Source organism: Salarias fasciatus, chromosome 23 (genome assembly GCF_902148845.1).
Source record: "Salarias fasciatus chromosome 23, fSalaFa1.1, whole genome shotgun sequence".
Taxonomy (NCBI): Eukaryota; Metazoa; Chordata; class Actinopteri; order Blenniiformes; family Blenniidae; genus Salarias; species Salarias fasciatus.
This window is the reverse complement of record NC_043766.1, coordinates 24,159,869-24,173,215: the sequence shown is the minus strand read 5'-3', so window position 1 is coordinate 24,173,215 and position 13,347 is coordinate 24,159,869. Positions and strand designations below refer to the sequence as shown.

Sequence of the window (13,347 nt, the reverse complement as noted above, 5' to 3'; positions counted from 1 at the left end):
AAAAGAAAACAAAGTCAGTTTAAACAATCTTCTGTTGTTTCAACAAGAAAAAAAACAAAACAAAAACCCTTGTGTTTCTCGGACTGTAAGCTCCAGGACGCCTGAAACTTGGCTTGGCGGTCTCCTTTGTCAAATGTTTGATAGATTTTTGTTCCCCTCCTTGGCTGCGTGTTAATCTCCATCCTTGTTTCCTCGCTCCTCAGAGGAAGTGTGATGGCAGAGGAGGACATGGCGCAGAGGCAGGAGCGGCGTGGAAACCAGTAGTAAAAGACAGAAGGATTTTTACAGTAGATCCTGTCCTGTAGTGCACAACAATCCTGAGACGAAGTTCGTGTGGTTGAAGATGACGCATTTCCAACGCAGTGATTCCTTGGAGGACGACTCCTAATGAGTCAAAAACAAAAAAGCGGGGCAATGGACCGACACATACTGAGGCGCTTACGCTCCACCCGCCGACTCGTGTGCTCGCTGCGCGCCTCCTTCCTCACCAGGGATCATCTGGCTGCTCAGGCTCGGGAGGTGAAGTCCTGGCTGTTCTGTCCTCTCTGGCTTGTGTGTTTAAGGATGAGGGAGGTTCATTCGGTCCTCTATGAGCGTGTTGTCCGGACCCTGCGCCTCCATGCATTGCTTCACAGTCGCTATGACTCCGGACAGACGGCGATCCAGAGCCGCCAGGTGCGGCTCGGCCAGAGCCGGGTGGATGGGATCGAACGCCAGGGCCTGGCGCATGGCGGAGCTCAGCGCTCCGCCCCTCAGCAGGTTCAGTCTGTTCCAGGTGGAAACGCGAACCCTGGCGGACAGACGGAGAAACACTGGTGAGCCACGCGTCCCTTTACACTTTCATTTCCCAATTTCCCTCTCTGACTTACATGCAGCACTGATAGAGAGGCGCGAGGATGCTTCTCTCATCCAGAGCCGCATTCCCGAAGCTGCGAAGACACAAAAAGACACGAGATCAAATAAACGGAAGGAACGGCACTAGAGGCCGCTTGGAACGTGACTAAAAACGCGATAAAAAGCCTGAGCGCTTTTTGCCGGACAAGGAGCGAAGTGTGAACGGCTGACTCAGAAAACAAATGTGACGAGAGAAATCTTCATTTGAAACAGCAGAAACATTGCGCTCCCGTCCACAGCACTCGCCACGAGACACTTCACTGCAGCCTAGAGGGATTCAAAGTAATTTTTAACTAAATGCAAGAGCGACTTAATAATAATATGCGAGGCAGACGTGTTTTTATGAGAGCAAGGGTTTGCAGGCAGGACCACATGAAAAGCTGGTCTTGATATTTTTATCAATCTACTCGATTGTATTTTCATTAAAGTCTAATTGAAGCATAAATCCATGCTGGATTAGCTTCGACTCACAGTGTCGTTATGAAAGCCACACTGCAGATTATTCTTTTTTTTGTATGATTTTCAGCTTAGCTTCAGAGCTGCGCCACAAGTGGGAGCAACGCTTTAGGGTCAAAGAGCCAGAATGTATTATTTCAAGATGAACCTGAGGCGTGTTTGTTCTCAGGTGAGGATCTAAGCCTGAATGTCAACCCCACACCCAAAAACAAACTTCTAAAAAATGTTCTAAATGTCTAAACACCGGGACACTTTGATTCTGTCTCTCTGGGAACATCTGACTGTATTTAAAATAAAGCTGAGCCGTGTAGAGTAATCAGCCAGCTGAAATTAATATAAAAAAAAAAAGGCCTGAATGCTTTTGCTAGACAAGGAGCGGCGTGTGAACGGAAAGCAACTGTGGTGAGAGAAATCTTCACTTGATACAACAGAAAAATCACCTGATTCAGTTCATTTCTCCAAGTGGAACGGCTCGTCTCTGACCTGCTGTAACCTCATCCTGCCGAGTCGAAAATGTTCCACTGTTGGGTTTTGATTATCAAAAAACAAACCATCTTCAAAGATGACCGGGCAGCTCAACATCCTCACTTCATGACGGGGGGAGTTCACCCTGAGTCACTGAGCGGCTTCCACAACAATAAGCACTTTTTTTTTTTAAATGGACAAAGTCTGGAAAATTTTCAGAACAAGAAATGAAAAAAAATAAAAATGAAATTAAACAATAAGAATAAACAGAACTCTTGGGAATCGTGTGTGGAGCTGATTTATAGGATCAATTGCAGAATTAATTTCTCAGGTTAATGTTATAAAGCAGAACTCGCTGTGATGTTTAGTTGAGATTGTTACTTTTATTGACGAGGGAAAGACACTGTCCTTCCCCTTGTCGGAAGAACAGGAAAAAGAAAAAGTCAAGCGTCTAACCAGGAGAGAGCCAATGAAACAAAGACAACTCAATTTATTAAAGTGATCAACCTTTTATCTATTACATTTTCTTATAAACTAGCAGAGATTAATTCAAGAAAATACTTAAATACAGAGAAAAATAGTTGCATTTATTATTGAAGAAAGTCAGATTAAAAAAAAGTATTTCCTAACACTATGACAGTGTCAGAGCATCTCATATTTAGTCGTTTTACCTTCAATATCTGAACAGAAAATGTGGAAAAAAGTGCGGGCACACATGTATCTTAGCACACACTGCACGACCAGACACGATCAGCTCCACAAACACTCGGACCCTGACGCCGTGATCGCCACTGCAGATCTAATCTCAGAGTATTTACATCAGGTTTATGTGTCTCACACTTTCTTAAGGGAGTAAAGTTATTCGGACAAAGTAATCTGATTATAAATCACAGTGTCCGTTTTAAGTGAAAACCCTCGCTCTCTGCCGACACCTCCAGTTATCAATAGAATAAATTCTAAGATGACTGAGGCAGTTAATTCCACTCACCATGCGCAAAACCGCCGTCAGCATCGGGACATTAAAGACCTGCGGCGTGACAGGAAACCCACTGACCTCTTTGCGTTGTCGAGCAGGATGAGCATGCTGGCTCCTCCGTCGTCCTGGAAACTCTCATAGTGGTGCCGGTCCGCGTTCCCGATGAGATAATCGAAGATGGCCGTGTCGATCACGTCCAGCAGCCTCGGCCCGGCGTCATACGGGGACATTTTCTTCACCGCCTCACAGTAGCTTTCGTCATATTCCCACCTGGATGATCGACGCACATGAAAATCCTCAGACATCGGATCACAAACTCGCTCTCAATAAACACTGTCAGAGAAACGCTGAGCTTCAAGTCCAGCACCTCGGTTCCTGCTGCTGGTATGTTACAACACAGACCTGAACTGAGACCTTTGTTAGACGTCGCTGATCATTTCTTCAGTAATCCGAGACCAAAAAGAAAAAAAAAAAAAAACCCAGTCCACGATGACTGACTTCTGACAAGACTAAAGTGACCTGAACAACACGTCCGACTTCGAAATATCACTTGAACTTCTGCAAGTCCAAAAAAAACCCAGACTCGGCAGGGAGCATCATTACCACGGGGGTTTTTTTTTTTTCCCCAGTCGCACCACAGCGCCGCACTCACATTTAGCTTCAAGTCAGCAGGTGCACTGCACTTAGGTGAAATTCTGTCAAATTTCAGGCCTCGGTTATCCTTTAAAGTCTGTGTTTGCTGAATATTTCATGACCAGTGAGACGGAATTGTCACGATGAAGGCAAACTCCCTCTGATGATCTGTCAATATTATGTGCTGATGGTTTCTCTGCCCCGACATGAAAGCACCTGCATACAGAGCAGCTCTCCCGACGCGCGGCGGCCAGATGAATTCTGAAGCCACAAAGAAAGCCAGTCCTGCTTCGTTACATCAGCCCAGTGTTTCCAACGACTATCTGACTTTTTTAAATAGTTTGGAGCGTTTGATTCAACTTTTAATAAAAATCCACAGCATTTCTGAACAAGAACTATTGATCAAAAAAGAGCCAGGTTTATACTGTACTACAGAAGTATAAATTGATTATCTGTGGTCAATCTGACGCAAATTTACAATTGTGCCGACTTCCAGTCCACATCCTCTTCTTTTTAGTTTGGATATCAGTATTTTATTAAGGTTACTAGTTTAGTTACTAGCTAAACAATGAGTTCAGCTATTTTGCCCATTTACTAAAAAACAAATACAGCTAATTAATGTAGTAACTTGCTACTGTTCAGAACAACCCAAACTACTGTGATCATCAGTATAATAATGTGAGCACAGCTTCAAAATTAACTCATTAGATTCAGCTGCAGTTATGAAAGTTATGAAAGGGACTTCGATGCTGGTGCGGCCAAATTAGTTTGGTTTTATTTCAGTTGGTCGCTCATTATTAAGGTCGAGTGTTTTCAGCAGCAAATGCTTAACGCCACACGCTCCCGCGAGAGGGGCAGGATTTCCAGGATCGTGAGGAACTTGGCACAACACCCGTTCATGAAACAAACACGTTTATGAACCAATAAAACGAAGCAGCAGCAGCAGGATAACATTTGAGATGAACCATCAACACGGACAGCTTTCATGATGCTGTCAGGGGTGAACTGGATCAAGATCGTTAAATCGCGGCACTTCCAGTGACGAGGACGTCTAGAATGATGCGATGTAGACGAAACCCGTAGGTGAAGCTAAACAGTGGGCAGAGAGAGAGAGAGATTACTTTTCATTACTGCCAGGCGGTATCTGATGACGACACACGTCACCCAGCCTTCCTTCGCTCTGCACAAACTCCTCAAGCCGGGGAAGAGCCGGGCCCCTTTTTAAAGATAACCGCTGGACGAAATATGCTCCAATAATGAGAGCTGATGGCGTTCCAGCAGAAGCACAACCAGCCCCTCAGATCCACGAGAGAGAAACAGTAATTGGTCTCACCTGGCCAGTTTTCCTTCTCTGTATGTTCGTCCCCACGGGTGTCTGTGCTTCTGCAAGGGCCAGACGTCGGGCAGCCAAAGAGTTAAGGACCCCTCCATGATTTCTCCCTCGGCGCACGCCGGCTCGCTCTCCCGACAGTAGTAGCACTTCCCGTAGAAACACGTATTATTGTCTGGGCAGAAAAACAAATCGGATCAGGAATCAAGGCTCGTCCTGGACTTTAATCCACTCTGTCACATAAAGATGTGTAAACATGGTTTAGTAACAAGCTGCGGGGTGTTTGCAGAATTATTCAGGAGGAACAAACAGTCGGTAATAAAGTGTGAAAAGACTGTAAAACAAAGTCTTCACACACGGAGCTGGACGAGCAAAGGCTCAAACACACGCCTGTACTTTTTGATAACATACATATTCATGTCGGCTTATCTGCTCTGACAACACTTCTTATTTCGGGCGAAAGCAAACAAGTTTTCACATGTGAAAAATGAAAACAGAAAATCTTTGGTTAAATTACCAGAGGCTGAATTTAATTTTTAACCATCCATGTATCTTGTACATTTAGAGGCCAGTCACAGATTATTATTTCTGCTCACTGACAAACTGCTTATCAAATAAATAAACTTTAACCTGGGCTGAGAGCAAACGCCAGCACAGCTTCACAAGGATGCCCTGTGGTCACTTTAACAGTGACTGAAGGAAGAAGATGCAGAAACTACTGGTAAAACAGATCAAGTTAAAGGTCGGGGGACCAGTAGGTTGCAGGTTTGAGTCCTAATACCATCGACAGATTCTCTCAGCTACGTCTGTGATGCTTTCTGACATTTATCACTGACATAATTAGAGATACTGCTCTTTTCAGATGTACACCGCTTTGGGCGAAAGAAAACAATAAATAAAAATACAGAGAGTCTAACTTCCAAAAGCTGATCTGTGTGTTCTGCCACCACCAGCTTGCAGCTGCTTGCTGTCGTCTGTCTTGTTCTTCTAGGTCAGGATTATCCCCCAACCACAAGCAGCTGATTATTCAGCATGAGGGTTTTTTTTCTTCTTCTTGTGGTCAGAACTTTTGATCAAGTCCTTCATCTCCACTGTCACTGCTGCATGGTCACCTGGCATTTGAGGGTTTTTTCTAATATCTATGTTGAATGCCATGAAGTCATTTTAATAAAAATTCAATTCAATTGATAAATGAAAGACAACAAACAACAAGAACCAAGTATCAATACACTGATTTATATGATAACTTACCTATTGATAATATGACAGTCTCAAAGAGGTTTGCTAAAAGACGTGATTTATTATTGACACCTTGTAGCGCTCTCGCTGACCACTAGACCACCATGGTGCAGTTTGACAAAACACTTTCTAATTTACTGAACATAAAGATTTTGTGGAGGTACTGACTGCTGGGGCTCCAGCTCAACGGTTCTGCTTGTGTTTTACTTCCTCCTGCTTCATTACTTTATTTCTTTGACTCTTAATTCCTTCAATTTATATTTTACACTTGAGCCTTTTCAACCTGTTCTTTCTTTTTCTATGTTTGCACCAAAACAAATTCCTTGTATAGGCTACTGTACTTGGCAATAAACCTGTTTCTGATTCTGATTCCACCTGACGGTCATGAGTGGCCCTGCTGCCGTTTCTCTTTAGAACAGGTCTTCATGTACTTTACTTTTGGGTCTTATCTTATTACTTAACGGAAGCCCGGCCTTGTTCTTTTACCAGTTTATTGTCCCTGTCTTATCATGCTTTTCACAGGTTTTTATATTGGCATTTTAGTGCTTCTTTCATTTATTTATTTGTTCTTAATCGTGTCAGTGAACCTGTCCAGAGGGCCTGTCCATGTCAATGCTCTGTGCTCGCACTGCTTCTAAAGTGTCCGTGCTAATTGTCGGACGCCCTCTCCAGCAGAACTAATCTATGGATGGGAACTGATAAAAGTGACCTTGGACCTTGTTGTCAGGCCTGCTGCAGAGCACAGCTGGAGCAGGTAGAACCGTGAAAACCAGCAGGACGCTGGCTCTGAAGAACCGTCACTCAAGTTCTTTTGTCCCAGAACATCCACAACTGATTTATGCAGATTATTGTACCAAACCAAGTTATCTAGCTCCAGCAAAATGCAAGCGACAAAATAGAGCGCCGAAACCTATTACATTTTCAAACAGATTTTACCCATCAGCAGCCTTATTCGGCGTTATTTTAGAATACAAACTTCAACATCAACTGAAGAATTTACAAGTGCGTGTGCAGTATGTCTGTGCAGGTGTGCGCCCTGCTTGTGAGGCGGCAGCACCGCTGCCTGCAGGGTTTGTTTAATCAACGAGCGTAAATCAACTCGAGATCTCAACTAAGCGATAAGCTGCAAAGACAGGCTGAACAGCTGTCCAACTGTATTTGAACGGCAGTCCGGCTGTGACGTCAAATAAAGGTCATCACCACGAGCAAACAGGTGGAGACAAATTACTTCCGATTCAAAAAGGAGAAAAGTTCCTGAAATCCGTCCTCTAATAAAGATCGCCAAGCTCTCGGCATAAAACGAATCTGAACCAAACATCCCAAGAAAAAAAATGTCTGAAAAAAAATGTCTGAATGCTCTGCAGAAAACAAGAAACACAATGAGACAGCAGCCTCACAATGAATTGTATAAGTTGTTTTTTGTTTGAGATGGTTGCGTGTAGGACCTGTGCAGGTCTCATGAACTAAAACAATAAAACCACTAAATGCTGTGGCGCTTTTCTCTCTGAAACCATCTTCACATGAGCAACGCTGCTTTTATCAATACATGCTAATGGTTTCTGTGTCATCAATAACGATTATTTTATGAAAATAAAGCATTCATTTATGGTTCTGGAATGTTTCTGTTACAGATGGAAATTTGGCTGTACGTTTCCATAAATGTGAGGATACAGACAGTGGGGACGGAGGGGTACGCCGATTTCTTTGGTTGTTGACTTCAAATATTAACATTTGTCCACAGTCTTGAACTCAACTCTGGGTTTACTTGACTGTCATCAGGACCTCTACACACAGTCTGCTGTCGTTGAAAAAGCAAACAAGAAAAATAGTTTAACCAGTTTGGAAACATTTTTTTAGGGTTAGTTCTGAGAGTCTATATTATAAATACAGAAGCTGCTGAGACAAAGAAACTTAAATACTGGTCAAACCTGAAGCGGGCAAGGCCTCCTGCAGAGTATTGAACAGCGGAGCTGCACACCTTGTTCTTGTTCAACGCCTCGTCATTCACAAAGCCAAGTCTTCTTTCACTCATTTGCAGTTGCCAAGGCCGAACCGGGCCAAATATTTAACACTTAAAAACTTAATACAAAGACCCAGAAAACAGTTTTTTTTTTTTTTAATATATATTTTGTTCCTCATGCCTGGTGATCTGAACTTTATGCGTATAGTCACTGCAGGGAGCGTCTGATAGAGAGCGTTTATTGCTGAGTTCTTGCATGAGTATGCAATACGTTTCGAGGTGTGTCTGCTGTTGAGGCTACTGCCTGCAGTCTTTTATTTCCTTCACAATGTTTTTTTTGTCACACAAGTTTAGGAATACCCACCCATCTTTGCTCTAAGACGAAAATAAAGACAAGAAGCAGAGAGCAGGAAACGCAAACTTATCTTACTGTAATTTCAATATTATGTCACTATTAAAGATGGTGAAAATTAAAATGGAAAAATCCAAAAACTACATCACAAATTTAATTTGGCAAATCTTATGCTGGTTCTGAAATCTGCTGCCCATGCTGCCAGCTAGCATGTTTTTACACATTCGCCTTTACAGCACGGCTGTGGCGATCAGTCTTTGCTAGCAGTGAAGCAGCTCGCTTTCACCTCAGCACCACTGATCCCTTGACTAGAGCCTCGTCGCCTCTTGTCGACTACTCTAATCAGCAAGCACAGTAATTGCAAGAACATATACAAAGGCTATTTTGAAATTTTTATAAATTTACTAAGAAAGAACGAGGGCTTTGACTGGCCGGGTTCAGGCTGTAGACCACATGTTTGACACACACACTGTCTTGTTTTGATGGCACTTTGTATCAGTTGTTATTGTGATACTATGGACTGAGCCACACCCACAAATCCAGATTATGAAGATGCATTTTATCAACTTAGTGTGCTGACTGAAAAAACCAAATGCAAGAAAAACAAGAGGAAGTGAGACAGACAGTGAGAGGACAGCTGAGGACAGGATAAGGAAGACTGCCAACATAAGAGCGTCGGTAGGGAATAAAACAGGAGCAGAAACTCACTGTGTGTGAGGAACGTGCTGAGCAGCTGGTCAGTAGCCACAGGTTTGATCTCTGTTCGCAGGTTGACGTATCGACCAACTACCAGAGGTGCTCTCCTAAAGCCGAGGATCCTGCAGAGGGGAGGAGGCAACCGGACACAGCGCCCAGAAAATACACATAAAAAAACCTGCATAAAAACCTGTGACGTATAAAATGCACCACTGTGCCAACCATCAGAATGCTGTATTAACACACCTGTCGAGGTGGAAAGCCGCCACCTCTGCATTGTGCCTGTCATAGCCTGCATATGGCTCCCCTTCAATCACGTAGTCCCTCTTGTATCTGAGGAAGGATGGAAGAAACAACATCAAACAGCCAGGCTGAGGTCAAAGACCAGAGTGTTTTATTTTATATTCTAATCTTCTCACCTCTTGGGTTTGAAGACCACTTTCTGTCCTCCTTCCAGAACAAGCAGAGCTTTAAGCTGTGTGCCCTTGTAGCCCACGTCTGCCCGCTCTATCCGGGCAGTGCTGAGGGCCGTGAGCACAGCAGCCAGCTCTGGCGTCTCCTCGGGGTACACCTCTCGAGGACCCACCCACTGGCTTGCTATTTCCCATGGAGACTGGAGGGTGTGTGTGAGTCGAGCTCCCCGAGACAGAGTGAGACCGGCTTCCATCTGTTGGCAGATTAAAACAATGAAAGTGTGGGTAATTGAGCCAGATAAAGATGGTGCGAATACATCATGACACTGCTGTGTACAAGCTTTAGGTGATGGAAACCACATAGTTTGACAGTGCCATGTCAACCTTGAACGAATGCCAGGTGACAACTACAGCGAAGCATCATAAAGGAACAATAACGTCAAACGGGTGCCGTCAGCAGGTAAATAAAACAAAGGAACTAAGAATGGAGCTGTTCTTAAATGACTGGGGAAACAGCGAGGAATAAGAGTACAACAGGCACCTAAACTAGAATGCTACCTTTTTTAAATTCCAACTATTATTTGGGTGCAGCAGTGGTGTTTTCAAACGTCTGCTACATTTTTAATTATATGCACATAAGCAAGGCGCGTGGCAGTCGAGCTATGAGCTGTAACCAAAGGTTAAGACAAAGGTTATAAAATATTTTCAGGCCACCTTGGGTTGTGGGACTGTGAGAACAGTCCTTCATGAAACCCCCTCACTGCTAAAACCCACAGAATTAAAGCCACAAAAAAAAAAAAAAAAAATTAATTATAACTGGTCATCTTTTGTATGAAACAGATGAAAATCACAGAGTACACCCCCTCTTGTCTCATCTGCCGAGTTCCTTTTTGAGAAAAACTTTGTAGACATTGCACTCCAACCTTGCGAAACGCTCTGAGGTCCCGTCGGCTGGCCGCAGAACCTTCACCTCCATCCAGCAGGAAGATCTTGGCCAGGCCCAGCAGGAGGAGCACGGCACACAGCACCACCATGCGCTGTTTGAGCTTCATCTCCACGCTGACCGGCCCCCTCCTCGTGCGACGCTGTGTGTGTGCCCCGCGGTGAGTCCCCCTCACCCCTGATGCATGGCCCCTGCTGGTCCTCGTCGCCTACCCACACGCAGATCCGCACTGCCAGACAAACCTCCCCGCCGCCGTTTTCCCTGGAGCTACAACAGTCTGAACAGACAAGTCACCTAGAACGGAGAGAGCGGGACAATGAAATGAGAGAACCAGAGGAGCAGGGCAACAAGAGAGGCATGAAACACTGGCTGTCAATAACGTGGTGAAAACTGATTGATTGGCTGCTTTGTTTTTCTGGAGGGCAGAGGATGACCCAGTGCGGCAGCGCGGCTGAAAACCATCCAGCATCCGTATGACTCAGTCTGGTCGTTGTAAAGTCAACACAACAAAGCTTTTCCAAAAGCTGATTTTTTTAAAATATATGGTACTGTGCTAAAGTTTTTGGCTGCTGCAATATAGTGCTACTTATCCATCATCTAACTCCAGCTGGAAGGCATTCGAATGGCTCCAAATTTATTCTGCTGCAGAGGAAAACAACACCAAAACACCACCAGTGTTTACAGGGAGAACTACGACCAGGAGGGCGTCCTGGAAGCGGTGGTGTCGCCCCTCCACAGTGTGCTGATTTTAATGTATCCCATGATGGAATGCATGGATGGAATGACCCACAATACATCTCCAAAAGATCTATGCTCACTTCTCAGATCAGTTTTTTCCAAAAAAAAAAAAAAAAAGCAAAAAAGTCTGTGTTGTTAAAAAACTGTGAAGCCAAAGGGTGGTCACACATAAACAGGGATTTATCTCTCAGCAGTTTGCATTAAAAGATGAAAGTCATCTAGCAGACACGTGCAATTTTTTAAAAGCACACTTGTTTTGCAGCATCACGCCAAAAACGTCTGACCGTTACTGGAGGTGGTCTGGTGTTGTAGTGGTCTGCTCTGTTGATAAAATCCCAGGTTCGAATCCCAGACTGGAGCTTGCACATTCTGTGCTTGAGGTTTTTGCGGGAAGCTCAGTGTCCAAAAACTCGCCGTTGAGCTTGAATGGTGTCCTTCAAGTGCCTGACTGTGTGTGTACTCTGTGACGGACTGGAGACCAGTCCAGTGTGTAATCTGCTGAGTCCACTAACATCCACCCCCTCCCCTACTTGGATTCAGAAGGATGAATTAACATGCATTCAAAATTCCAGCAGCTCTCAGCGCATCAAAATCCCCCCCCTGCAGAAGAGGTGGAAGTCCTCAGTCCTGTCTGTCTTTGGCCCTGACTGTTTGCAGAGAGGGGATGATGGACACGCCGTCCCGCGGTGGCGGTGGGGGGGTCAGCTGAGGTGGTGGACCCACACACAGCCTCTCGCGGTCCGGACTCAGCCTCTACACCCCTCTCTCCCTCCCCATGGGTGATGTCCAAAGCCGCATCTCCCCCCTCCAGAACAGGAGCTGAGACACGGGGCGTTACTGGACGGACAGCTCCTCGCGTCGGTACAATTAAAACCACCGCCACGTCCCCCCCCCCCCCCCCCCCCCCCCCCCCCAACACACACACACACACACACACACACACACACACACACACACACACACACACACACACACACACACACACACACACAGACGGTGAAAGCTGTCGTGAGCATCCTTTAAAGCTCACACTGACATTTTGACTAAAAGTGAAGGTTCTCCAACAAGTTCGGACCTCCTGGAGGACGTGAGCCCGGCTGAGCCGGTGCGGGTCTGGCCACGCAGGCAGTCTCCTCTCCCATACAATCGCTCTTTCATGATGCTCTGACACCCGCACTGACAGCACCGAAACCCGCCGAGAAGCAGCCAGAGAGCCGCCTCCCCCTTCCCCCCCCCGGTCAGCACGCCTGCGTTGACGTTTCCGTGTGGGGTCACCGTGTCAGTGCGGACACGGTGTGGACGCTGTGCACGGATGGAGCCGCTCCAGCCGCCGCACACCTTCCAGTGTGGGCTAGCTAAGAGCGCTAGCTGCGTCGTCTGTTTACTGGCGGGCAGACTCACCGTGAACGCCGCTCCGCCCGCGGCTCCGGCTGCGTCCCACCGCCGCCGGACTCCCGCTGGACTCAAAGTAGATGTGGCACAACTGCGCGGCGCTGCCAGCCCCGGGGATGTGTCATTGCCCGAGCTTCTCTCGGCGCCTCTCTTCCCTCCACCCTTTTCTTCCAATCCGTCGCTGCCCCGCTGCCGTATCCACTTCCGAAACACTTCTTCCTCCTGCGCGGCCCGTCGGTGGCCGCCAGGGGGCGACGTGGCGCCTCTGAGGCGGCCGGTGACGGGGAGGGCTCACCTGGGGGAGGGTGGTGTGTGAGAGGATGCAGTGAATTACCAAGTCTTTCAATTAGAAGAGTTTTCTGGATGGATGCACGGTTTAAATAATAACTGAGAATTGTTTCCAGTGCAACAGCAGATAAGTGTTACTGAAATACTCCGGCATGCACTGCTACGCCACATATAGTGCATGTTTTCATTAATAAACATCACTTGTTCAGTAGACTGATGAACTACAGACACTGCCATCAGTGGAAATATGAAGCATTCTGGGTACTTTATTTTTGTTTCTGGCTGAGCAATATTACCAATATAAAAGCAGATTTGTGTTTTTACAGCCCATCAGTTTTCACCAGTGAGCCCCATGAAGTGTCTGCTGAGCAGATTTTCCTTAATAAATAGCATTTAAGGAAAAGTGAAGAGGATCAGACTGTTCTTCTTAAAGGAAAGGAGGTGGTTCTTTTCTTCATAAAATTTTATGTTTAACACTTTTTTTTTAGCAGAGGTTTACCCCAGAAGAGAGGGGCAGAGCTGTCGACCGATCACCACCTGGTGGTGAGTTGGATTCGCTGGCGGAGGAGGAA

The 13,347-nt window shown here is 45.7% G+C and overlaps 1 protein-coding gene across 1 annotated transcript; it reads right to left on the bottom strand.

Moving 5' to 3' along the window:
- Window positions 1-279: 279 nt before the first annotated feature.
- On the bottom strand, window positions 280-12,704 carry fam20b (FAM20B glycosaminoglycan xylosylkinase). The gene is made up of 9 exons (XM_030083685.1): window positions 12,497-12,704; window positions 10,338-10,651; window positions 9,421-9,668; window positions 9,248-9,334; window positions 9,014-9,123; window positions 4,758-4,929; window positions 2,870-3,061; window positions 870-929; window positions 280-790 (listed from the first exon to the last, which is right to left on the bottom strand). The coding sequence occupies exons 2-9, from the start codon at window positions 10,464-10,466 to the stop codon at window positions 559-561; spliced, it is 1,230 nt and encodes a 409-aa protein (XP_029939545.1). The 5' UTR covers window positions 10,467-10,651; window positions 12,497-12,704; the 3' UTR covers window positions 280-558.
- Between the last annotated feature and the right edge of the window lie 643 nt (window positions 12,705-13,347).